Genomic DNA, 27743 nt, shown 5'->3' on the forward strand with positions numbered 1-27743 from the left:
AATCTGAACGCCACCAATATAACAGTTAGTGGTACAGGAGGGAGATATATACATGGACAATATTATACTTCAGCTGCTGTTTTGGAGGAATGCAACATAATCAGTATAAAGTCAATACATCTGTTACAGAATACATTGAAGTAGCCCAAAAGGTGTAAAGAAAGACAACTATACAAAGGGCTATGGATGTCTAATTCTGAAACCATTAGTGCAGGACTACAGACATGAACATATGCTTCTACCTCTGATGACGTAGGCCAGGTAACAGTGTCTGAGCTGAAAGTGAAATTTCCCTAATTTCCCCTTATAAAAAAAGTATAAAAGTGCTGTAATTTTGACCTTTGCATTCAGGCTTTGTTAAGAATATTTATTACATATGAACATCTTGGGGAAAACCCATAAAATCTTCCACCCCTTCTAATCAGATAGCCATAGTATTTGTAACAACATAATTACGATTATTTTTAAATGTATCATTTATCAATGTATAAAAAGAATAAGACACAAATTAGTCAAGAAACCTTTATTAATTAGTCAAGGGATACTAATGCACAAGTAATACAACAAGTTTTGGGGAAAATGTCAGGGGTTATACCCTAATTGTTAGGTATAATACAACATAATTTAAGATATGGACTCACTTTCATTTCACTTGTTATACTACAATCAATTAGAAGCTACAACAGAAGTTCGTGGTTCATCACAATAGCCCTGACAACAGATCTGTGAAAGCATTTAAAATAGACAGAATAAGAAAGAACCCACTGTCTGTTGTCCACATAAGGTTTTGTGAGATAATATTCTGACAATGGGAAGACACTTGAGCCTGCCATTTGCCCAGGTACAAAAGTCACACCACACAAAGTCTGGGTAATTAGAAAGCTCCAACAACACTCCTATTTCAAGCCTAGCTCATGGTTTAATAAGTGCACTAAATACACAAACACGCATACATATTTCTTGTCCCATATTGAGAAGATTATAATGTCTCTTTCATTGTGTTTGTCACTAAAAAGCTTAATTTATGTGCATTGTTAAAATGAATAAAACATCTGTGTATGCAAACAGAAAAGCTAGAAGTTTTGTGGTCTACAAATCACAAATTTAGAAAAAAATGTGTAGAAAAAAAAAAAAAAAAATCAAAGAAAAGGTGTGAATAGGAAATATTTTTTTCCAAGAATACACATTGATATAAAAAACAAGCAAGCCAACAAAACCAGCTAATGGTATATTGCTGTACTCTCTAAGCAGTTTGCCTACACTCTGGGATAAATATGTGTCTTATCCACATACTAGGAAGACAGATAGTAAAGGGTGAGATAAACTATAAAATACCCACTGGTAAAAAGCAGTGCTTAAACTAGCATATTGCAACAACAAAGCTTGCTGGGTAAACACAGTCAATGTAGCATTATTAATAAGACGAGTAACAAGCAGCAGATGAACTGATTCTGTGCCACGATGTGTTACCATTTCTGACATCCAGTCGTTACAAAGGTGCTAACAGGTCAATACACACACATACACAAGGTCTGGACATTAAAAGGTCGTCTTGGGACCCATCAGTGCTTTTCTTAACTCTCCTCTGTTGGCTGAACCTGGATAGATGAAGAGGCACCATCTCACAACAAGAGATGGGCGCACATGCATAATCAGCCTCACTTCGCTTTACGTTGAAATATAAAAAGGTGACATAATTGCCTCTCTCTTCTTGACATCAGAACCTTTTTCATATGATGACATCGAAAAATGATTGGCGCAAAATGTATGACTTGCCAGGATGGAAAGAATTGACGGGGTGAATTATCGGACTTGACTTTCTCTGAAGATAAAGTGACAAGTAAAAGCACCCATTTCACTGTTCTCGAAGTGTCTACAAGCATACACATTGTACCGTTGGGTTAGAGTGCAGGTATAACAGATATTCATCACGTTTTCATCAATAACGCTTCTGATTCAAGTATCTACTTTAATCTTAATAAAGTGAACATTTGATTGACACATTTCACCGACATAGCTAAACCGAGTGGCAAAACTGCTAAAATTACACCTTGTTATTATGGCTTACTTTTTGTTATATTTTTTGGTAATTTTAGACTATGCTCTTTAAATAAGTGTGAGTTCCTCATGCTCATACACTAACCACTGTCGACAACTGCAGATCTTTTGTGGTTACGTTTTACAAAAAGTTCCAACTCCAGTGCCGGACAGCCTATAGGGCAGGTTGAATACTCCTGGAGTGCAAATGTACAAGAGGGCAGAAGGGAAGGGGTTAAAGTGCAAGGTCGTAGCTTACAGGAATAATTATATTTACCATATTACATTTCCATTTTCATTTGCAGATTTTATGATTCATAAAACGTTTTCAATATTTTATAAAATATATTTTTTTTCTTTCTCTTTGATTCAAGATCAAGCAGAAGCCAGGTATTGTGGCCTTAATAAATACGGTATTATCGTCACCTCATCTGATTGTGCTCCAATGGTGCAACATGCTTCATACAAAACATTTGGTTCTGTCCCAACATTTCTCTTTTCCAGACCCCCACAGACAGAACAAAGGCTTATCTCTATTAAATATCACCATAGCGTAATATACTATCCAAACATATACATTTATCACCTCTTATATACTGATAAGTCATTTCAGTGTATTAGATCTGTGTACATATTTCTGACAATTGTAGTTGTCAAATAGATTGCTACTAAAATTACTTTGCTACAGGAAGGAATCATGGGTGGAATATGGTGAATGTCTGACATCTCTGCCTTAGATTAATGTGAAAGAACAAAAACCTCAGCAACATCATACGATACACACTCAACCAAACGCAGTATTTGATTGCTCACTATATGTATGTAGTATGTCAGGCATTGAAAAGATCCATTGGAATAAGTGAGTCAATTCACATATAGATCTAGTCATACTACACAGCACAGTCTCGAAATGCTAGTAGATTCAGATAACTTCCTGGATTTCATTACGGTATCATGAATTAAAAACAACAACAACAAATAACTCATTGTTGTGACTGGGAAATAAATGCAATGTGACCTAAAAAAAAAAAGACAAACGTGGAATGAAGGAAAACTGTGGACACTAAGCAAAAAGAGTCATCCTGAAATAAAATGTTGTGTCTTTACTTATGTTTATAGTTGTCTTGGCTTTCTCCACTTAGTGAACTTATGGAGATACAGAAGTGTCCTGTAGTTTCCTGACATGAGATTATTAAAAAGCATTTCCGGTGGCGCCTCCATCAGGCAAAGGGAAAGTTACTCTGATGAGGATAGTTTCGTGGGTTTGATTCGTCTGCTGGCTGAAGTGTCAGGCAGTTTGTCTTGACCTGCTGAACTGTTCGTGGGTTCTGAGACTTCTGCTGGAGATGGCGGCCGCGTGGAGGAAGGGCTCTCGTCTGAGGAAGAGCTTTGTGTGGTGGTGGAGGCCTCAGTGTTCGTTAAGGGAGATGACGCCACAAGGGGGTGCTCTTTGGGCTTCCTGCCTCGCTTCTTACCAGAGGTGGCTCCATTTCTTACCTCTACTTTGGGCAAATTGTTTTCCATTGAAGGCTTGCTTTTACTGCTGCTGCTGCTGCTGCTGCTGCTGCTGTTGCTGCTGCTGCTGCTGCTGGAAACAATTTGAGTATCTGAAGCTCGGAACCAGTTCTGAAGCAAACAAACGAATCACAAGTCAAGTGAAACCTTTAAATAACAGAAGACAAGGAAATCCCACACAACTGTTTTATTTATTTTCAAAAGTTATTTTATCTTTTTGTGTTCGTCATGCAATGCATCGTGAACCCACCTGCGAGTGTGTCTTGTTGATGTGATACTTGACGCCACTCTCTGAACTGAACTCCTTCTGGCAGATGAGACACGTGTACTTACCCAGCTCTCCACCGCCCTGCAATACAAATACTTAAATTGATATCCTATTTCCTTTTTCTGTTAAACTGTTGACAATGACTTGTGTGGTGTGTACCTGGCTGCAGTTGGCGAGGTGAGCCTTTAGTCCTGATACACTTGAATAAACAGCTTCACAGTTCTGTGAAAAGGGAATAACATGGGTTAGTTTCATAATGGTTTTATGATGCCAAACCAAATACTACTGAGATCAAGAATTTAGTGACTCATATCTGTCAACTGTCAGATTCCTCACTGTGTACAAATGTGTTTTACTAATACATATTTGTGTAAATGAGACAAGACTTGAGCCATGTCAAAAGTAGTCAAATAGGAATCAAAGGTACTTTCTTTTATTCAACTTTCAACTTTCTTTTTCAAGAAAGAAAGCGGAAGTAAAATATGAAATGACAAAAAATGCAGTTTAATCTAATTTCATTTAAAGAACAAATATGATGTATTATTTGTATTATCATTATTATTATTAGCCTTTAAACATGCTCTCGAGTTTGGCATCTCATGTTTTAGACCTAAAAAAATAATTATAACAAACAAAATTACATTTGGAGCTGTTTGCCGCGGGGCGAGCTGAGTTTGGGCACAATCTACTGGCTGCAGAGAGAATTATTGGTTCTTAAACTGTAAGTATCTTTTTCTACAATCAATATAGACTGTCCTTCATGCTGATTGGTCAAAGCAGCAGCAGAACAAGCACAAACATCAAACTTTTGTTGAATCCAGTTGAGAGAAATGCACAGATATCTTTTCATAGTGCCGCTATGTGTATGTTTAAGAAGTACATAATAGTTTGTATTTCTGGTATACCAAAGTACGTGAGTCGGCACTGCCATGTTTGTATTGGTTTGTTTGGTTGCTTCATTTTTGGCATCCGCTCAAACCGCAATAATGCCCTGTGATAGGTCCAGTCTCTGCACCACTGGGGGTTCAGGCCCTATTGTAACTGAACATTGGGAGCTGGTCCAGATGAATTCTCACAAATATTGTGAGAATTTATCTCGCTGGCATGGTTAAAGATCTATGATTTCAACAGAAAACAATACTTACTTCATTTATGCAGCAGATAAAACCCTTCTCCTTCACTTGGTTCTTCCATGACTCTAACACCTCAGGGCTGAAGTGAGGAAGGCCAGGTCGGGTGTAGTTTAACTAATATGCAAGTATCAAACAGAATTCATATTACATACCCCATTATTCCAATGCCTAGTATTGCCCCTCGTTTAAATATTCTCCTCACCCTTTTAGTGTCTGGTACCAGGTCGTCCTTAATGCGTCTCTTTGTGCCCCAGTCTTTTGCTAGCTCATCCTCAGCAATCTCCTGAAGGTGGAAGACGGCAACTTGGGCTGACCTGCGCCTCACCCTGCCGCTGGGGGTGCGCTCAAAGTCATCTGCTAAACTGGAGTTGTTCTGAGCGGGTGGCACGGTGACTCTCCCCTTCTCTTTATCTCTGTCCTTCACTGTAGGCTCTTTTTGCTTCACTTGGCTCGCTGCATTGTCCGGCCTCTTCTCAGCTAAGCCCGAGTGCTCCTTCTTATGTCCCGATGGTGGTTTCTCCGACTCCTGATAGAAAACGCCTCATTATACTCTTTACTATCCATAAACAATGAAATACTTTAATACACAGTCACTTTCTAACTTTCCACAATCAGCATATCATACCCGCTCTTTGCCTGTGTTGTTGTTGGTGTCTGTGATATTGGTGGTGAGGCTTGGGTGCTCTGTGCGGATGTGGTAGTCTTTTCCTGTTTTTGACCGGTAGGATTTCCCACAGTGTTGGCAAATAAACACAGACTTGTCGTCCTCAGAAGAATCTCGTCCACATCGCTTCTGGTGGTACTGATATCCTATCAGGCTGGAGAAATTGGCGGAGCATCCCTGTGAAAGTAAAAGGAAGGGAGAAAAGGACATTTTAAGTAGTCTTCTAAAAGTTAAGTAGTCTTCTAAAAAAAAAAAAAAATCTACATCTGCAGAATAAGATCTCAGTAATATAAAGGAATACGAATAGGGGAATAGGAAAAAATCTTACATTTAGAGATTACTAATTAGAGATGTCAATTTGAAACTTCCTCTGTTGTTTACTTACATAAATGTGAGGAAAAATATATTACACGTTTTTCCTGTTGTAATATTCTTTATGATGAACAAATTAATTCCACATATTTGGGACATAAAAAGGAAGGGGTATTTTAGATTGATTGTTCAGTTTTTGAGTAAACTAGATTGTACTGGCAATTATTCAATTGGTGGTAACAATTCTATTTTTGCTTCATTTGTTTAATAAATTAGGTTTATAATCAGATATCAAGAAATCCTTTGGTATGATCTGTCAAGTACAAGATTGTAAAGTTTGGTGTGTGTCGGTGCTGCTTTAAGGGCTAAAAAACAACTTTAAATGCAGATTGAACTATTTTGCCTGTAGTTTCTTGCCTGTTTCATGACGTTCATGTTATCCAGAGCAAGTAGTGACTGTATCAGAACTCTATAGTGAATATGAGGAGGTTTTATAACATCAAGTACGTCTCACAAATGTATACAACACAGTATAGCAAATGGTGTTATATGAAAATACAAAATGTTTGAATGCATTCTAGTCATTTGCAGCAAGCAATATTGTAACAGCTTGCTGAAACAGTGTTGTTGGACAACATTTCAGTTCCAAGGGGGGAAACAGACTGAAATAGCAAAAGCCTGAGGAGTGGGAGTTACAAAATTGGAAGTGGCAGGTGGAGAAAATCTGACATGACAGACAGTAGGCCAACTGTATAAATAAAATTATGGAGGAAACATAAGGAAACATCTCAGTAATAAAAGGGAACTAGAAAATCTTGTACCAGTCCCATGCCCGGAAAATTGGGTAGGCTTTTGTAAATGACACGCGACTTCAATGCTAACACAGCAAATCTATTTATCCAAGGTCAAAGTGTTATTTCAACAATTAATGGGGAGTGTTGTGTGAGAAAAGGCATCTGACATAAATATAACTCATCAATATGCAAGCGCCCAATGATTTAAGGAAAAACACAAGACAAAGGACACAAGTACACAAAGAAAGGGAAAACATGAATTCCAGTATTGAGCGCGCACACCTCGCTGGGACACTTGATTCGTCCCATCTGTTTGAGCACTCGGCGCAGTCTCTCTCTTTCCTCGTGCTTGTCCATTGTCTGGTCGTCGTTCCCCGAGGACTGTGGGGAACCGAACACAATGTCACATACAACAAACTCGGTACACTTCTCTTTCAAGCAAACCCTCTCTTGCTGTGCTGTAGGTGCTACTGGCGAATTAATTCATTATCAATTCATGAACTGCATTTTCCTGTTCCTTATTTGAGTTAGTCCTGGTTATAAAATGGTGTATATAGGGTTAAGTTAGACAATCACCATTTCACTTTATAGAAACTATTAGTAGTATAAATGTGTTTTCCATTTCAGCTGCTCTCGCTGTGCCAGGACCATTAAATGGTTTCACGATGAGGCAGTTACTCAAAGCATGTTTATGACAACTGTCAAATCTATGTTTTCACTCCACTATTGACTGGTGCTATAAACCAACACCATGACAAGAACAACAGATGGTATTCGGGTGGCACGGAAGAGAGTGGAAAATGTGTACAAGTGCACAATAACAATATTGAAAAGTGAAATGCGATACCCAATACACAAAAGGTATGTGATTCTGTCAGAAAACGCCTAATCATCACACATGAAAAATTGCAAAGATTCTGTAATGATGATCAGTCCAATTCTCAGATATTACAGACGGCAGGATAGATGAAGCCAGACCGGGACTAGTGTATGTGCATAAATCACACAGAAGCCTGGGGGCAAAAGAAAAGACACTTGTGCAGTCCTTGATTTACACTGGCAGGAGTTGAACCTAGAAACTACATCAGCATGCATTCTTAATGGCCTTTTGACATGAGAGAAAGGGGAAGCGTGAACAAGAGAGAGAGTGAGAAAGCAGCTGAAACACACATATCAAGGTCAAACTTAGCAGGGCGCTCGTGTCCTTCTGCCGGCCTCTCTGATGTCCCACATGTATGCGTCTTATGTCACAGAGACTCTCAGTGCAAGTCCCTGGCCAAGATTGGTGTTGAGTCCGGAAGCTAATTATTGCGGAAAATTGCTGCTTTCTTGGAGGCGGATAAGTTGGGTTTAATGTAAAGTTTAGGCCACGAAAACAAATAAAGATTGCAACTAAATGTCTGGACAACAAAAAAATATAATTTATCCAATAAAAAGTATTGTACATGAAGAGCACTGAAACAACTAACACTAAAGTGAAATGTAAAGTAATACTATTTAATTTTGCACGACAAAAGCACAAAAATAGTACACTGTATACCACAGCCATTAATGTTTCACAGTCCTTTCTGAACGAGGGAGTGTTGAATTATTGAGCACCTTTCATAAGAATACCACTGCTCTAATGCAATGTAATGACTGATGATATCCTAAGTCCTGCTCTGAAGAATCCACATACTTTGACCGACAGAACTATTTTGTTATGTAGAATGTAAACTCTAACTACATCAAAGGATGGTAAAGGTTTTTGTCATGAAGCTTATAGTATGACGTAAAAATGTAGCAAAACCTGTAAAACTAAATTTAAACAAATAGAAAAGTTAAGCGGCAAACAAGCTTTCAACATGTTAGTGATTATCCATCTTGGAAAGGTCAACCAAAAGTTATTATGAATAGGACTGTCGTGGAAGAGTAAATGTGTGTGCGTAATTGAATCCACAACATGTTTGGATGATCCTTCAGACACGACTAAGCCTGTGAGTGGCACAAAAAGTACGTTTATTTGTTGCACTTGTGAAAGTATAACACATATTTTACAAGGTATGATGTCATGTATTGATGTTTGTCTGTTCATAGTAATCTCTAGCACCACGTGAAACTCGATGCATGTTGATTCTTGTAGGTGTATGGACATGCATTAGGTTACATAGCCTGAAGTGCAAGTCTAACTGCTGTCTGAATGTGAGCAGTTTTGGTGCGGTGTCCAGTTTCTAACCAGCAGCTCGTGGTTTGTAGGTCAGTGTTTCTGCGGCGTACAACCCTTAGTCTAAACCTCTCAAGTAACAAAATAAATTACCGAGTGTCAAGGATCATGGACAGGTCAGCTTTAAATCTGACTTTGACGTAAACAGAAGTGAAACCGGCGAGAAATGTCTCAAATCCAGTAACCAGACAGTATTGGAAAAGTGGACTTGAGTATATCCAAAGAGAATAAAGTCCCTGTGATTGCACAACACTTAAAGGGTGTACCTTAGTGGCGTGCTCGGCCATGTTGTGGTAGTTTAATCCAGCCTTCGACCTGAACTGTTTGTGGCACTGCTGGCACTTGAGAGCATCCTGGAGCTGAAAGGAATAACAAAACATAAATATTTTTTTCTTTAACACACACTAAAACAAAAAGAAAAATCATCTATACATTTGACTGTATTCTGACTTTACCACCATTACAAAATTGTGACCACAGTAAAATTAAAATGATTTATTTAACTCTTACAACATGAAAAGGCTTTAAAATGTAGTTGCTTCTTACTTTCTTACTTTGCCTCAGTATTGATTTTGACACAAGGTTTTCTCTGTGGATTGACCCAGAGGAAATGTGAGGTTGAGCCATTGTTCATTAACTCTGTCACTTTAATAAAGCCACATGGCAGTGACAGGATTTTAATAGCTGCGGACACTCTTTCAAGAGCAAGGCTTATTGGGATCATTTATTTATATCCTTGTGTAAAACTATACCATTATCCGTTAATTTTGTTGTAAATATTTACCCCGACCAGGAGTATTTCGCACAAGGAGCTGAACCAGTTGAAGCACTGTACTACAGTCAGCTGTTTGGATCACTGACCTTCTGGCAGATCTCCATGTGCTTTTTTAGTCCTTGGACTGTTTTTCTGGTGACAATGGAGCAGGTGGGACACACCACTTCACCTCGGTCAGAAATGGATCGCTGCCACTGAGTATCAGGCACAACACCTTGGGAAACAGAGAAAGCACTCACATACTTAAATACTTTAAAAACAGTTAAATAATTTAAAAACATTGTACAGTTAGCAGATAATAGATTTAAAGAGTAGTAGAAAGTAGAATTGGAAGGAAATAGTGTAGTACTGTATACTAAAACATGTGCTGTAATTGTTTCTTGTCATTTCTGTTTTCTAATAAGAAATGACTAAGGACACAAAATGCTTCAATAATGTTTTAAGTGTCATTCGATAATACCGTAGTTTTCTGTCTGATGTCGACGTGATACAACTGTACAGAAATATCTGTTTTACCAGAGCTGGTTGTGGCTGGATCTTTCTTGGATGAAACAGAAGAGGATCTCTTCTGAGGTTCCTCAATGACTGAACTTCCCTCTGGTCTCTTCACACGACCAGCTTTGAGCTTTTCCTCCACCTTAGTCATTCCTGAAAACACGGGACAATAAAACAAGATTGCAAGCTAGTAAAAAATGTATTTAATAATACAAATGAAACATTTGTTTGTATATTAAACAAAGTAAATGGCAAATGTAAATTTATATGAAAAGAATTATGGCCATAACCAGCCATAGATAATAACATAGCTACAATGTCCAATGCACACAATGTACAAATATTACAAAGCAGCTTTTGGGACCATTCAAAGTTCTGACTATTGTGCTCAAAACAAATTGTAGGTATTATTTTAGTGGCATCTATGAACTGCAATGGTTAAAATATGAGTCCAAGTACCGATGTGCGCATGCAAATAACTGAAACACATTTAATGGGCAACAAAATGGATTTTTTCAGTGGGATTTAACCACAGTCACTTGGCAGTCATATGATGGAATTTCCCCATAAAGAGGGTAACCATTCTCTACACTTCAGGCGGATAAGATGCACATACATGTCTTTGGATGACAGCTCATGGCCAATGATAAATCCTCCTCCATAGCTTACCAGAATAATAATGTTAAATTGACAAACAGTTAATTTAGTCTTACTATTTACACACCTTTCAACCCAAATGTACCAGAGATAGACGGCTGTTCCCCAGTGAATTTCTTGGGTGTTTTCTGTTTTCGTCCTTGAAAAACATAAAAGAAATGACAGTTACATAACCATAGCAAGGCAATTTGCCAAGATGAATGTCCATGATTGAAACAAATTTTCTATTAACTTGTTTTAATATGTGACAAGGGTTCTATATAAGTCTCGGCGAGCCAATTACTGGCATCAATGACCAGGGAAAATATCTTTGAATGTATCTCTCCTTTAGAGTAACATTGAGCCTAGAACTGTGGGTATCAAACCATTTCAATGAGCAACATTCTTACTGTGTTTCATTCTCTCTGGGTCTTCATCGAGGTAAGATGAAGCGAGGCCTTCTTCGCTCTCGCTGCCCTCCGACTCGGAAGATGTGCTCTGGGACTGGGACTGGGACTGGGACTGAAGCTGGGCTGGTAGAGACGGCGCAGACTGGTGCAGGTTAGGTGAACTCTGGTTCTGTACGTGTGGTTTTCTGTCAGTCCTCTGGTGCGACACTTCTCCGTTTTGTGACGGTAAGGACGCCTCGTGGGTCTTTTTTACTTTAAAGAACACAGGCGACGGGGGACTGTTCTCCATAGGTCTGAACGCACACACGAAAAGAGACGGTTTAACAAAACACACACTCACACACAATTAAGTAGGTCATTGTTGGATGAGATTACAACTTGTGAGTCCTAAGGCAAAATTTTAAAATAAATCGTCCATGTGGGGCAGCAGCTCGGCTACATAAAAAAAATAAAAAAATACATAAAACATGGACTGTTTCCTAACTATATAAACTTTGGTCAAGGTTGAGTTACAAAGAGCCAAAAGTAAAAGACTAGATGATCTTCAAACAGACATGTAACAAATAAGTCAACAGATAAAAATGTGACCCAAATAAAGCACATATTAACAGTTCCGTTACTGAAATAAATCTAAAATAATGTAATAGTAAATCCTAGTCACCTTTTCTTCACGCTGGACTTGACATGGCTCTTGTGTATCTTCTGCTCCTCGGCCTTGGGCTCCATGGCCGTGCGCTCCGGATGGTTCCACAGTTTGTGCTTCTCCAGACGAATCTTTGTGGCGAACACGGCCTCACAGTAGGGACAGCCATAACTCAGCTTCTCTGCCACAATGGACTGGACATTGAGAGCGCACAGGTTTAGAAGATGTTATTGAAATTCAAACACATAAAACAATAAACAATAAACACGACAATTTTCAAATTAAGTCCGACTAAGAGTTTTCCTTTTTTTTTCCTGCTCCAAAGGTATTTATTTATTGAGGAGACACACATTTTATAGGTCTTAAATAATTAAAATGCATAGGTTAAGGTGTCTCAATAAAAGGGGTAATGCCATGAATGTTTATAATGGATTAAACAAAACATACAATCTTTAAAAAATCGATGATTATGAAGCAAAATCTGCATTTGCGCACCCATTTAAATACTTTGCTCAGTTTATCTGATTATCCATTACTATTAATTCACACTCTACAAATGCAATCTGTTGGTTGTCATTTTTTATTTAATCTATATATTCTACCTGGCAAAACATTAGGACCAAATTATTATGTACAATGTTATTAGTACAAGGTATTTACCAAGCTTGCTAGTTTTGTGATTTAGTGTGAGATAAAATACACTGAGAAATGTTTGATGATAAATATTAGCTTAAGAAAACAGGTTCACTGATCTATTTAAGTTTCTCCTCTTGATTTCCCTTATATATATTCCTTGGAATCGCCGGCGGCTGAATGAGTGCGCAGCGTGAAGAAGCCGAGGGGGAGCCTCACCCCTTGGCAGCGCTGATAGTGGTACTTGACTCCGTAGATGCTGGGAAACTCCAACCAACAGCCTGAGCATGGACACCTCACCCGCGAGCGCCGCTTGAACTCCTCCTTCCACTGTGCTATCAAATGAGCCTGCGCGGGGGTCAAAACAGATGTAAGGATATTAGACTGATCACGTTATCTCGATGGCAGAATTAAAAAGTCTTGTAGAATAGGGGAAAAGTTGCATTGTGTTTTTCCGCTTTGTTGGAATGATACTTACAGGAATGCTTCTGAGTTCCTGCACTTCTGTTTTAGGACGGCTGCTGTTTTTCTTCCCCTCTGTGTCAAAAGTGTCAAACATGGGACCTGTGAAAGCAACAACAATGCCAGTTATACTTAAGTTGCACAATGTCTCTAACATCACGTCAAAGTCCTTGTTGCTCCTTATCACCATTCTCTCTGCCTCACATGTAAATACATTCATAATTCATGTGACTGCACGTCTCAAATTAGTGCTGTGTAATTAATCAAATTAATTGCAAGCGTATCACCCGAAAATGATAATTTAACTTGTGGCATTGGTTCAATCCTTCATTACAGCATTTTTGCACAAGATTTGTGTCCTGCTTTTGTTGCATCTGTCTGTTCTCTCAAGAACAATAATTTGACAAATTGTAATTTCTATTAAAATGCACTGCAATGGGCATTCAGAGTGAAAAGTGAAAGTACCAGAACAAATTCACCAAAACATAATGATAATCTAAAACTTAAAACACAGATGTCCAAAATCATGGGGGAAAAAATCATAAAAATACATTAAAGGTGGTATGGACGATTTTTTTCAGCAATTTTTTTTTTAATCATATTTCCTCGTGGCGTGGATAAATCATTTGTCCTGCCATGTATCAATCATAAAACGCACCTATCGCTCACCTGCAGCCGCGTGCGGTTCGTGCCTACGTTTCCGCGTGCCTAAGCGCATGGATCTATCATAATATAGTTCCCTCAGTGTACGGGGCAAAATGAAGACGGAGAAAGACAGTTCGAGCTGACGCAGAAGTGGACAGAAATCTACGGGAGACGGGAGATGCGATGCGCTCCGTTGCGCTAATAAACAAACGCACGTGTGTGTTGTATCAGTCCGCACGGGGGAGTGCGCATGCGCACTTCCGCCTGCGTTCTCAAATCGCCGAAAAATCGTCCATACCGCCTTTAAAAAAAACATCGCTATCTTCCTTCCCTAACCCTGTTTAAAAAAGTCAGCTTTTAGCACATTTTACATCAGTCTATGTCCTACAGGTGAAACAGAAGAAAACATGGCATTATGCATTCTTTTACTGACGGCTTAGTAATAATGTAGGTACAAAACCAGCCAGAATAAGATTGGATTCTTGTGACGCATCCATACAAATGTAAAAACAAGCCAACTCAAAGCCATTACAGCGTGTGAAAATGAGATACGTATGCATAGATATGAGTGTATTAATATTCTCTGAGCACAAGAGTGTTTCTCTATTAGCCGTCTGGGCAGCAGCTGAAGAGGTGAGGCAGTCGACGGTGCAGCTCTTTCGCTGAGGAGGAAATTGAGCATGCCTCCTAATTCCTGTCTGAGAAAATAAAGGCCTTGTAAAAGAAAGGCATACTTAATGAAAACTGCTCCAGGGAAAGATATGCTATTGTTGCTATGGGGATACTCTGGTCTCAGTTACCATTATAATATGAGCGGCTCCTGTTAAGCAAGAAGAACACATTAGTCCAAACGATTTCTCTACTGAGAGCGGGTTAAGAAATGACTCATGTACTCATTCAATCAAGTATTGTAGTAACATTATTGGTAACACTGGTATCACAGCTATGAGCAACAAAAGTATATTATTCAAAATATAATAAATGCATACATGGTCATAATAGACAATCAATTCAGACAAAATAATATTACCAAGTAAAAGGTTTAGGGCTGTCATTAACAATTATTTCGTAGTAGTCAACTAATAATAATAAAAAACAAATAAAGATTGACTAACGGTGACTGAAGGCTTCTAGATACACTCTTTAAAAAGTGTTTTATTGATAAAAATCTATTTTGGCTTTGCTCTCTGTCCATGTTCCTTGTTTTGTTTTTCCTTAAATTAAAGATAAAAATAAATCAATAATGAATTAAAATTAAATTAAATTAAATTAAATATAGAAAATCATGGATTATTTATTATTTTCTGTGTTTTAGAGTTCAGATGACAATTACAATGATCAAAATATGATTACAATATTTTTTTTATAGTTGACAGGTCTCCATTAGTCGATTAATTGATGCAGCCCAATTAAAAAGGTTATTAATGGGTCAAAATATTATACAAATATATGAAATTGGGCTCACATCACATTATGATATATATAATGTGCCTTACAGCCAAATTCAATTCAAATCATAATTGGAAACGTTAATGCCTGATGAAGGTCTACTGACTACAGCGTTGTCCCCAATAAATTAGATCAAGAGTGAGAATTTTTTTTCTTCAAACATAACACATTTTTTCAATTAGAGGTGTAAATTGCATAAATACAAGAAAGTAACAGGCAAACAGTAACTGCCCACCTCTGCAGACATGTCAGACTCAGATGTTGACAAGTAAAAGCGTTGAAGCTCAGAGGAAGCGTCCAATAACAGGTCTGAGGTGACCTGAGGTTAGCCACAATTGAATAGCTGTAGTATTCGCCACTTTGTTTTGCTTGAGTTGAACGTAGTGCTTCAGTCACGACCTTTGTCCGTGGACAAAATAAGCCCATTGTGTGTCCAGTCTAGTGCTGTTTCCCAGACACAAGCTAAGGGGAATAAAACAGCTGTGCTGCTAATGTACGAGGACGGTGACGTGTCCCCAGCTGTCTGCAACTGTTGCTCTAAACTGATTAACCCCTGAAAGAAGAGAAGAGGAGAAGAGAGGAGAATAGAGTAGTCAAGAAGACCCAGGAGTGCTGGCAGCTGCCTAATGATCTCAAATAACCTCAGAGTTTCTCCTAGCTACGCCTGCTGCAACCGCTTCTCCCGAGAGCAAAGGGTGAACATACACACACACTATAAAACAGCACGCACGAGCACTGTAACATACAAAACAGCCATTTGTTTTCCTCCGCAAGCGCTCACACAGGAGCCTTTGTCTCCGTCAGAACACAGTAGAGTTTAGACATATGGCAGTTTAGACTGACAATTCGATTTACAGGTCCCCGCTGAGAAACAGCAGAGTTAGTCAAAAGACGAACTGAGATATGCCGTATTGTGGGGGAAATATTCTAGACAGGTTTACAAGAACAGGGGGCACGCAACAAGCTCAATATGCGACACATAGAACACAAAATAACATAATAAAAGACGCAATATAGTCTCTAACGTACTAGTCATGTCGACAGAAGTAGAGCTAGTCCCATGCGGTCTAGTTCAGGGGTAAATGTTTTTTTCAAATTAGCCATAAAACTCCTTAAATATCAAAATGGTCAGTTATGTACAAGAGCGTAATACAAAACAGTCATTTGTTTTCCTCCACAAACGCTCACACAGGGGCCTTTGTTTCTGCCAGAATAAGGTACAGTTTAGACATGTTGTAGTTCAGATAAGGTTGTGCAATTAATCAAATCTATAATCGAGATTTCACTTACTGCTGTATTCAATTACAAACAAAAATACAATTAATGGTTTGTACGTATATTGGATTAAAGAAATTAACCTGCTCGGCTAAAGTGGACTTTCTAAACTTTTCAGTATCTCTATGTTCAGACCCAAACTTCACTCACAAGACGACAATTGCGCTATTTATCTATTTACATCGGCCTTGTTTTGTAACTATGTATGATTGCATTGTCCCTGTCAAATAAATAAATAAATACAAATTATACAGAGCAGTATAGGAAAGAATGTATTTTTTGGTAAAAAGGCAGATTAAACTCATGATTCATTCCCAAATCTTCAGCTATCTCTCTCCAGACCTTCTCTTTTCTGCTTTTCTTTCTGTGTTTATTTTTTAATAAACACAGTGTCACAAAACATAACTAGTAAAATATACTGTGCCAAATTATTGTGATTATGATTTTTGCCATAATCGAGCAGCTGAGAGTTCAAACTGACAATTAGAAAAACAGGTCACTGCTGCTGACACAACTCTGTGACACAATTATGGCAATTTAAAAAGAATTACACAGATGGTTCTGAGCAGAAGAAGGATTTTCAACAAAGACAAGTACATGCAAAATACACACAAGAGAAACAAAGGTGAAGAGCTTTACTTGGCATCCACAAAAACATAGAAAACGAGTGACCTCGATGGGGACAGAAATACATCATATGTGGCTATTTTTCTTACAATATCAAAACAAAAGTAACCAGCACCTCTCTAAAAACAGTGCTCGGACATCATAAAACACTTGAACTGCAGTAATATATGACATAAGAGGGAGCTTCAAACATTATGCCTCTCCTTCACTGTCAACTCTCTTTTTGCAAGCGGCGTGTCAGCAGTTTTCTACACGACCCTGTTCCTCTTAGTGCAACCACCGCTTTCTATTTTCCACATTATGCTTGATCCAGCCCCCCCGTTCTCTCTCTCCGACACACACACACAAGCTAACAAAGTCCACAGACCTGCATGTTTACACACCTCTTTTGGAAGACGTCCCCATATTTCTCTTTGAGTCAGGCCTGGTTTCAGACTAAAGCCGCCGCACAAGAGTCTTCCTCCCAGACACGGATGAAGTGAAAGAAAAGCAGGCTCTCTCAGCAACTTTAGCTCTAGCTCTATCTCTTCTCTCTCTCTCTCACTTCTGTACAACTCTATGATCAGGCAAAAAGAGACACAGAAGCAATGTCTGTGCTGTAGCTTTTATGTACTGTTCTTATGTACAGAAAAATGCGAATATATTACAAACACAAAACACAAAATGCCACATAATTAGAGAAAATAAGCAAAATATCTTAAAATTTTGGGAAACACTTAGAGCATATTAAAAGTGGCAGGCAAAGAGCGTTTTAATGATGCCACGTTCTGTTCGTAGTTTCACCTGCCATGTAACGGTACAACCAATTATTACACACAATGTGTAAGATACTCATAAGGAAAACATTGTGGTTTTCAGCAAGCACAGACCAATACAAAAAGACCCTATAACAAAGACAGCTGCATTATTAAATCAAAATGCCGGAATGGAAAAAGAATGTTGGTGAAATTGTGGTTGCCAGGAGGCAAACCATTATCATGTGCTCTGGGACTGTCCTGTTGCACAAACATTGGACAGAAATGGACAAGGCACTGCAGACTGTTTTTGACACCACTGTCCCACTCAATTTCAGAACAGTGTATTTGGGCCTCAAAACATCTGCCATGGACAAAATAGATGGATACCTTTCGAACGTACTTCTGGCAGCCGGGGAAAAGGCCATCACAAAAAAATGGATGATACAAACTGCACTGAAGATTAACGACCGGACCGACACCATAACTGACATACCGGTATGTAAAATGGAAAAAAAATCACATACGGACTAAACTGGGGTAAAGGGGACTTTCGTTTTCTTTGGATGCCTAATTTTTTTTCATATATAAAAAAAATAAATACAATTTTGAAAATTAGTAGATTTGATTTCTGGCTTTAAAAAAAAAAAGCCAGAAAATAAGATTTCCATCAATAATACAATCTGGAAGTCTTCATTCTGAATATTTCAAACTTTTATTCGCTTAAAAATGTGTTTCAGAAGAATGTACAATAGATATAATCGTTTGACTACTCAACAACTAAAATAATTGTTAGTTTCCGGCCTGACAAACAAAGTATTATGGTATTATGAAACCTGCAGAAAGGCCATAAACACATAATATTATATAATACAGCCTTAACAGAGAATATTTACTCACCTAATAAAGTGTATTTTTCACCCAAACAAATGTAAAGCTGGTGCCGTCTTTTTGATTAAACTTGTTCACGCAGCTGAAATGTACAGTACGTTTTACAATTTGTTTTATGATGCAGATAATGATTGATGATTATTTCAACAATTATTTCAGTTGTCAATTAGTCCCAATTATTCCGAGCCCTAATTTATATTAAATCAGACAATGTTGGATTTATTCAACGAGTCAGCTTCCTCTGTGCAGCCTAATTAAATATGGGGCAACTAAGAAAGAAACGAACAAAGCCAAGACTGAGCGACCTCAAAGTAACCTCACTGTTGGTTTGGAGAATATGTAGACGATTTTTACTCCTTCTTCTACACTCGACCACACCAAATGAATTAGATGAAGCGTTTAAGGTTGAAAATCTGCTACATAATATAGTGACTGGGTTCCTCACTTCCTCCTCCGACCCGTATCGATTAAACTGTCTCTGCATCAGCTGGCGGCCTCATATTATTGGAAACCTAATCTATTGCCTTATGTCCATTTGGCACACGTCCAAACGCGTGTTAGTGATGTGCGATTGCAACAGCCTCGGATGACTGGGAACATGTGGTCAATGAACTTGTGGCCGATCACGACAGGTGAGCTGAAGGACAACAATCACTGGTATTTCTACATAATAACTGTATTTATGTATATTAGCTGGAGTTATTATTTATTTGAAACTTTTTAGCTATTTTTGTTTGTTCATTTTTCACTATAAACAATATACTCAATGGCACAAGTCAAAGATCCAGCTTCGAAAAGAGATTTACAGAGAGAAGTTGTACATGTACAACCTCATTTTAAGTAGAACTACGGAAGGATATTTTTCTGAAATAATTGTAATCTGCAGTAACAACTCGGGTGTCCTGTTTGCCACATTAAACAACAGATTGACAAACCCTCCAGCTCAGCTGCCATTAGAACTAATTTTCACATCCAAGTGCAATGACTTTGCATTATTCTTTAATGACAAAGTTCAGGGCATTAAAAATGATATAAATCCCACAATGCAAAAAATAACCCTAAAACCACCTAGACACTTAGAGCTAACTCACTTTGCACCTGTAACTGACAAAACTGTCCATGAGATCATCACCAGTCTGAGTTCATCTACATGCTGCCTCCATGTGTTACCCTCCAGATTTCTAAAGTCTGTCCTGAACAGTTTGTTAGCACCATTCACTCACATAGTTAACATGTCGCTTCAATTTTGAACATTCCCAATGTCTTTGAAAACTGCGGTCATAAAGTCTCTCCTAAAGAAGAGCAGTCTTGATGCCGCAGTACTGAGTCATTACCGGCCCATCTCTAATCTGCCATTTTGGGGCGAAGTCCTTGAAAAGGTTGTACCAATAGCTCACAGATTTCCTCTTAATAAACAACTAATTTTATGTTTTTCAGTCAGGTTTTAGACCTCATCACAGCACTGGGACTGCTCTTGTCAAGGTAACAACTGACACACCTGAACACTGACACGGGCAAAGCCTCAGTCTTAATTCTGTTGGATCTGAGTGCTGCTTTTGACACTGTCGATCATGGGATCCTCTTACAGAGACTAGAGCACTGGGTGGGCATCACTGGCACTGCCCTAAGTACTTTGTTGAAATTGGTAACTGTGTCTCAGACCACAGGCCCCTAACCTGTGGGATGCCCAAAGGGTCAGTCCTGGGACCCCTTCTGTTCAACCTCTACATGCTGCCATTAGGTCAGCTGATAGGACACAATTTTGCTGCGTATCACAATTATGCAGACGACACTCAGATCTATGTTTCACTGTCGGTAGGTGAATATGGACCAGTGGATTCACTCTGTCACTGGATCCAACAGATCAGTTTGTGGATGCAAAACAACATTCTCCAGCTGAACTCAGACAAGACTGAAATCATCGTCTTTGGCCACAGAAACAAAGCGAAAGTGTTAGTGGTCACCTCCAGAGTCTCGCTCTAAAACCTACAAACCAAGTTAGAAATCTGGGGGTAATAATGGACTCAGACTTGAACTTTAAAAGCCACATCAAATCAATAACATCAACTGCTAAAAAACTAAATCTAAAAAACATTGCCAAAATCAAAAGTATATTGTCTAATCCAGACTTGGCGAGACTTATCCATGCGTTTGTCTCCAGTAGATTTGACTACTGTAGCGACCTGCTCACTGGCCTGTCCAAACAAGCTGATTAAAACCAGGAAGTATCATCACATTAGTCCTGTTCTCAGGTCTCTGCACTGGCTTCTGTGGCTCAGAGAATAGACTGGTCAGGACAAAACATGGGGAATCTGCATTTCAGTTTTATGCAGCTAAAATCTGGAACCATCTTCCTGAAGTTTTGAGACAGGCTTCTACTCTGACAATGTTCAAATCCAAGCTAAAACAGTTTTGTTTAGCAGTGCATATGAATGAAATGATTTTCTTTGCACTCTTGTATTTTATGTCTTAAACTTATGTCATATCTTTGTGATTTTAATGCATTTTGAATTGCCCTGTGTACGAATTGTGCTCTACAAACATCCTTACTCAATTTTGAATATCTTCAGAACAACATTCACAAGGCTGTTACATAATATCATAAACAAATACAATGTTAAGCAAACAAACAATTTTCAACAAATCAGGACAATCATAGGCCTGTTTTTTTAATTTCCTACAATTCTTCTCTAAATAAGGTTTTAGTTAGCTGTTGAGGTTGGTAAGAATTTAACAAGAGAATGTGAATGAGCAGTGACACCAAATCCTCCCCTGCGTCTCTGGAGTAGTTGACAACCCACACCAATTACACTCACAGATAAACCACAGACCTCATTTGTAGTCAGCGTCTCAGTTTCCTCCAATAAAAGAGAGGAATTTCAGGAACTTGCAAACACCAGAGCGAACGGACAGGATTTTCTGTGTTGCATCAGGCCATACAATCATCACTTCAGAAAAGATGAGGAAAGATAACCACAGGAAAAAGAACTATAGTCATACACAGTGAAATCTGTCATGGATAGTCTCTCAAATTGAATGTGTTTTTTTGCATATAGGAATGATACAAGAATATACTGTGTGTTTAGTATTCCGATGGATTTTTTTTCTTTTGATTCTTCGCATCAAGGTTTCTCAAAGCAAAGCTGCCGCCGATCTGCTTATTAACTCGGTATAGGATTTATCATGGACGTCTTTCCTGGCACATCCCTGTCTATTTTTGTGGGGGTTGAGAGATTAACATAATGAATACACCGCCACTTTAAAGAGATGTTAGTTCGTAAGTTGAGCTTATTTTGATTGAAAACACTGCGATCAGAACATCAGCTTCTTACCAGTTTACAACCAGTGACTTATTGATTTGGCATTTGAGCTTTGTAATGCTAGTAACTCGAATAATTTGGGCATGGGAGTAGCTAGAAGAGCACTTCCGGTGGCTTATCTAATTATGTAGACATTTTTAAAAACTCCAGAAATTGCTGAATTGAACAGTGGTTGATAATGATCATTTTGCTCAAGACATGTCCCAGTCCTCCTGACAGAGACCAGCTAAGCCGCCACTAAAGCAGGAAAAACCCCTGGTAGTGTGCCAGATGAGAGCCAGTTTCAAGCCAAACGGGAGAATTTTGCTGCTATAATGTAAAGGAATGTAGATCCTTATGGCGAGCAATCAAACGGTGCTGGAAGCTGTCTTTAGGGCAGACATAAGGAACAGAACTCACTACACACAGAGAAGGAAGCACAAAGAAAAAGCAAAAGGATTATGAGACAGGTGACAGTTGGAGCCGGTGAAAGGAAATACTCCATTTTTTGTCGATAGAGTAACTGATAAGGATCCAAAGAGTCCAGCGAAACAGGTTCCTGATCCAAGCCAAACATTTCTATGAAACAAGGACTGGTGTGATGCAGCTACAGCCCTTCAGTTGAGCAATGTGACACGGCTTATGCATGAATCAGCAAGTGCAGTTCGTCACTTTTTAACACGCAATGAATTAACACAATTTAAAAGCCCAATTATAATATGTTCCTCAACAGTTAAGTATTTGAAAGCATGGTGGCATGGGGTTCAAACCACTTTTGTTCTTGCTGTTACAACTTCCTGTACTTGTCAACAACTACCTGTGCCTGTGGTCAAGAAAACAAGCTACAACAAATGGCAACCGAACGCTTTTTATAACTTAAAGGGCAATTGTTGTTTTTTTTAATTGGCTGAAATTAAAAGTAATAGATTTTAGTGCTATTAAAATGCAAACATCTGGTGATTACATTATGCACATAAACAAACACAAACATGCAAATCTAAAGCGAAAGCCTGGCTTTTAAAGGAGAAAACACACACATTTGTTTAGTTTATTTTCCTGGAAAATTTCCAAATCTCCATGTGATCTTATGGCTTTGCTAGAAACTGCCTTTCTTTCTAAAATGTCAACTGTAGTAATGACACCTTTTGTTTTCTAATATAATACACTGATATTATTTCATGTTTATGTTACGGGTTGCATTTGTTTTTGTGTATTTCGAGCATACAATAGACCTTACATTATACGTTCAAATCAGCTCTGTATCTTTGTGAGAGTCAATAATAATAATAAGAATAGAACGTTATCATATTAACCGTATAGATGATATACAAGTGGACCAAGTGGTCCATGGCCTGTGGCCATCCTGACACATGTCACTCACTGTGTTTGTTGTTGGTTTCTGGGGCTGGCGAGGCTCTCACTGTGTCCTGCTGTGGTCCAGGCTTAAAGGGCCGAGCTCTTGGCAGCCCTGGAGAGGACAGCTTCCCAAACCTCGGGCCACTAGGGATTTCCATGGCTGCAAAAGAAGAGCAGATATAGAAAAATGTCCTAAAAGATTCTTGGGCAGTATGTTGCTACAAGACAAATGTTTAGGAATTCATGTGAAAAGTAGTAAAGAAGATTTGTTTAGGGATGTCGAAATGAATCAGTTAAACTGACAACAATAACCGTAAAAGTCTCAGAAGTGAATGAGTTTATAGTAACTGTTAAAATAAAATATAACTACACTTCTCTAAATGCCTAGTAGCTGCATGTTCTAAGATATTTGGTCAGATTATAGAGCTATTGAAGAACTCCCTTTAGGTGACTTACTGATGCACCCGGCATGTTTTAATCACCCAAGAATTTCTCTAGTCAACTTCAGCTTGAAGAGAGTCAACTACATTAGAAACAGATTTCCATCTTACTGAGTAGTTTAGTTGTTATATCCATTGGTCTTAAGGCTAGATTAGCACAGTGACACAAATCATCTGCAGTGGCAATGAGGCTGCGACCTTCTATGTTTCAGTTCCAAATCAATACACTCACACACCACACGCCAACTCCATGCTCTGCCATTACACAGAAGGGGAATGAAATGATGAGTTTTTAATAAAGTTTAGTTCACGTTTACCCAAGAAGACTTGTCACTAGGCCTACATGAGAAAAATGCCACTATCTCGGTGCTGAACATGCGTGAACCAGGTAACCACAGTTGAAAGGTGAAAATGACCAATAATAGGTTATTAAGTGTAAAATTATTGCCATTCAACATACACACCACACTGTTCTCCGGAGCTCGTTTGTCAGAGTGATAGAGTAGTCATGTTAATTTGAACACAAATGATTTCAGAGTTGACTAGGCTCCAAAGTCGAGCTCTATGCAAATAAGGTTGCAACAATATCCAAGCAAAACACTGGGCTTCAGCAAGCAAACTACATATCCAACAGTGAGCTATAGCAAGCAAACTAAAGATCCAACAGTGAGCTATAGCAAGCAAACTAAAGATCCAACAGTGAGCTATAGCAAGCAAACTAAAGATCCAACAGTGAGCTATAGCAAGCAAACTAAAGATCCAACAGTGAGCTATAGCAAGCAAACTAAAGATCCAACAGTGAGCTATAGCAAGCAAACTAAAGATCCAACAGTGAGCTATAGCAAGCAAACTAAAGATCCAACAGTGAGCTATAGCAAGCAAACTAAAGATCCAACAGTGAGCTATAGCAAGCAAACTAAAGATCCAACAGTGAGCTATAGCAAGCAAACTAAAGATCCAACAGTGAGCTATAGCAAGCAAACTAAAGATCCAACAGTGAGCTATAGCAAGCAAACTAAAGATCCAACAGTGAGCTATAGCAAGCAAACTAAAGATCCAACAGTGAGCTATAGCAAGCAAACTACAGATCCAACAGTGAGCTATAGCAAGCAAACTAAAGATCCAACAGTGAGCTATAGCAAGCAAACTAAAGATCCAACAGTGAGCTATAGCAAGCAAACTACAGATCCAACAGTGAGCTATAGCAAGCAAACTAAAGATCCAACAGTGAGCTATAGCAAGCAAACTAAATGATACAACAGTGAGCTATAGCAAGCAAACTAAAGATCCGACAGTGAGCTATAGCAAGCAAACTAAAGATCCGACAGTGAGCTATAGCAAGCAAACTACAGATCCAACAGTGAGCTATAGCAAGCAAACTACAGATCCAACAGTGAGCTATAGCAAGCAAACTACAGATCCAACAGTGAGCTATAGATACAAGGTGTTACAGCTTTATGACACACAACTATACAAGATCTTTGGCACTGTGCTGTTTCCGTTTGCCTGCTGCCCCATTCTCAACTCTCCACAAACTAAACTAGGCAGGTAAACCGTGCAGAACGTGTGGCAGGACGTGTAGTGTAGCAGAACGTGTGGTGTAGCAGAACGTGTGGTGTAGCAGAACGTGTGGCAGAACGTGTAGCTGAACGTGTAGTGTGGCAGAACGTGTGGTGTAGCAGAACGTGTGGCAGAACGTGTAGCTGAACGTGTAGTGTGGCAGAACGTGTGGCAGAACGTGTGGCAGAACGTGTAGCTGAACGTGTAGTGTGGCAGAACGTGTGGTGTAGCAGAACGTGTGGTGTAGCAGAACGTGTGGTGTAGCAGAACGTGTGGCAGAACGTGTAGCTGAACGTGTAGTGTGGCAGAACGTGTGGTGTAGCAGAACGTGTGGCAGAACGTGTAGCTGAACGTGTAGTGTGGCAGAACGTGTGGCAGAACGTGTGGCAGAACGTGTAGCTGAACGTGTAGTGTGGCAGAACGTGTGGTGTAGCAGAACGTGTGGTGTAGCAGAACGTGTGGCAGAACGTGTAGCTGAACGTGTAGTGTGGCAGAACGTGTGGTGTAGCAGAACGTGTGGCAGAACGTGTAGCTGAACGTGTAGTGTGGCAGAACGTGTGGTGTAGCAGAACGTGTGGCAGAACGTGTAGCTGAACGTGTAGTGTGGCAGAACGTGTGGCAGAACGTGTGGCAGAACGTGTAGCTGAACGTGTAGTGTGGCAGAACGTGTGGTGTAGCAGAACGTGTGGCAGAACGTGTAGCTGAACGTGTAGTGTGGCAGAACGTGTGGCAGAACGTGCAGCGTGTCCATCAGGAGAGTTCAGGTTTGTTTGTTTGTCGGTGGCCACACCTACCGGAGCTCGTGGCGATGGTCGCGGGCGCGGGGGTCCTGGCTCTGCCCTCGGGTCGCCCACGTGACGGAGCAAACGGGTCACGAGACGGGGGGCACCTTAAAGTGGGCGTTTATCCCCGGCCGATGCAATGTCACATCACACACGGCAACCGGCACCTGCTGTGCGTCAAGGAGCGGCCACGAGTGTCCCGTCCCCCCCCCCCCCGCGCTCGCGCTCCGCAGACGAGCCGGAAGAAGAAGAGAACACCGAGTAACCGAGACTTTAACGACGATGTGACGGGCCCATTAAAAAACACTTTAACGCCAGCTGCGACCGGGCTCGCCCCCTCCTCTCCTGCATTAATATGTCAACCACGAGGCACTTTTCCCAAACCTCTGTCTTCTTCTCGCTCGCGCGTCCCACAAATGTCAAAAATAGCCAGGCAGCGCAGACGCGTCCCCCCCGGGCTCCTTCGCGAAACAATAATAGCGAACGAAACGGTTTATATAGGCAGTGAAGCAAAATGGCGACTTTATTACGAAGGAGGAGTAGGGGGAAAAAAAAAAAAATCCGTCCGCTGTGCCGGGAGCTGGAGGGAGGCAACGATGTTTTAGTGCGGTCTTTTTCGACGGCGGAGTAAAAGCAGACGAAGCGGTGGGAAAAATGAGATCAAAGCATCCCCCGCGCGCGACACGTCACCTCGCTTCTTCTTCTTCTTCTTCTTCTTCTTCTTCTTCTTCTTACCTCGGGATTATTGCGTGCGAGTGTTGTTTTTTTGGGGTTTTTTTGTGGTGTGATACGGATCCCAGCGGCCGCGTACAGTGGCGGCGGCGGGCGGCTCATGCGCGTATCCACTCCGCCTTTGACAGCTCCAACTACAGTCTTCAGGCACAACTTGCACAAACTCTCGCGTTATTAATGTCTTTATAGAGCGCGCGCGGGGTCCGTGGGGTTTTGGTTCTTTTCTTTAAGTCCGTTACATAGTCGGTACTCCCGGTGTGTCGAGGCGGCGACGCACGACGACGTTACGACTCTCTCCCTCGCCCCATGACGAAAAGACTGGTCAGAGTTCAATTCCCTAAATCGACAGCACTTTACAGTATTTGTTGATGGAGCCGCTTTACGAGCCCCTCGGGTCTGTTCTTGACGTAATAATCGACCACGTCAAACCCCGGGGCGACCGTTTTTATACATTTGTTTTTGCTTTGCATTTTGGTGGTGCGTAAAAGCTTTTGGATGATGACGGACTTTAATTTGTATTAGTTTTGCCACGATGCTATTATTGCTTTAATGGTGTATTTAATCAATATCAGAGTTTGAGGGTTTCATACAACACACAGCTCATTTAAACCAGCTTGGGAACAACAATCACACAGATTAACCAACCCTGACCTAAAAAATATTATTATCTTTATTATTATTATTTTTTTTTGCATCTGTTATTACTCGTGTAGTGACAATTAGTCCGCCCCAGCCCAAAACATAAATGACTCCCCGACATCAATTCAGATCAAATAAACAAGGACTTGATTAATGACAGTCATGACCTAAAATTTAGTGCAACTATGTAAATCCATGATGTCATAGTGTTAAGAGCACCAATCGCGAGGGCCCGACAGTGTGCCGAATACACCACTAGAGGGCGGTATATACTTATTTTTGCTTTTCCTGGCGCTAATCTATTTATGATCAAATAGATTGCAATACCCCAAAA

The 27743-nt window shown here is 39.7% G+C and overlaps 1 protein-coding gene across 3 annotated transcripts; it reads right to left on the reverse strand.

The window, feature by feature from the left end:
- Positions 1 to 508: 508 nt before the first annotated feature.
- Positions 509 to 26791, reverse strand: znf512b (zinc finger protein 512B). 3 transcript variants are annotated; one of them, XM_072449771.1, is made up of 17 exons: positions 26774 to 26791; positions 23282 to 23416; positions 12997 to 13082; positions 12738 to 12866; positions 11904 to 12079; positions 11243 to 11535; positions 10921 to 10992; positions 10218 to 10349; positions 9788 to 9915; positions 9193 to 9285; positions 7006 to 7104; positions 5579 to 5794; positions 5156 to 5479; positions 4966 to 5067; positions 3980 to 4042; positions 3803 to 3901; positions 509 to 3663 (listed from the first exon to the last, which is right to left on the reverse strand). In XM_072449771.1, exons 2-17 carry the CDS (start codon positions 23412 to 23414, stop codon positions 3274 to 3276), a joined length of 2535 nt encoding a protein of 844 aa, XP_072305872.1. In that variant the 5' UTR covers positions 23415 to 23416; positions 26774 to 26791; the 3' UTR covers positions 509 to 3273. The 3 variants fall into 3 exon arrangements, with proteins under 3 accessions (XP_072305872.1, XP_072305874.1, XP_072305873.1); XM_072449773.1 differs by lacking the exon at positions 26774 to 26791 and adding an exon at positions 26051 to 26066; XM_072449772.1 differs by lacking the exons at positions 23282 to 23416; positions 26774 to 26791 and adding an exon at positions 17360 to 17478.
- Positions 26792 to 27743: the final 952 nt, after the last annotated feature.

Source organism: Eucyclogobius newberryi, unplaced genomic scaffold (assembly GCF_026437365.1).
Source record: "Eucyclogobius newberryi isolate DKJ021-1_F unplaced genomic scaffold, fEucNew1.0.hap1 SCAF_17, whole genome shotgun sequence".
In the NCBI taxonomy this organism is placed as follows: domain Eukaryota; kingdom Metazoa; phylum Chordata; class Actinopteri; order Gobiiformes; family Gobiidae; genus Eucyclogobius; species Eucyclogobius newberryi.

What these genes read in the sequence shown, in the direction of transcription:
- znf512b (XM_072449771.1), bottom strand. Translation starts at nt 23,414, where the DNA reads ATGGAAATCCCTAGTGGCCCGAGGTTTGGGAAGCTGTCCTCTCCAGGG. An exon ending in ACATGGAGATCTGCCAGAAG is followed by an intron (nt 9,286 to 9,787) that starts GTCAGTGATCCA and finishes TATTCCTTTCAG; the next exon opens with CTCCAGGATGCTCTCAAGTG. An exon ending in TTATCTGCTGCATAAATGAA is followed by an intron (nt 4,043 to 4,965) that starts GTAAGTATTGTT and finishes CCCTTTTCACAG; the next exon opens with AACTGTGAAGCTGTTTATTC.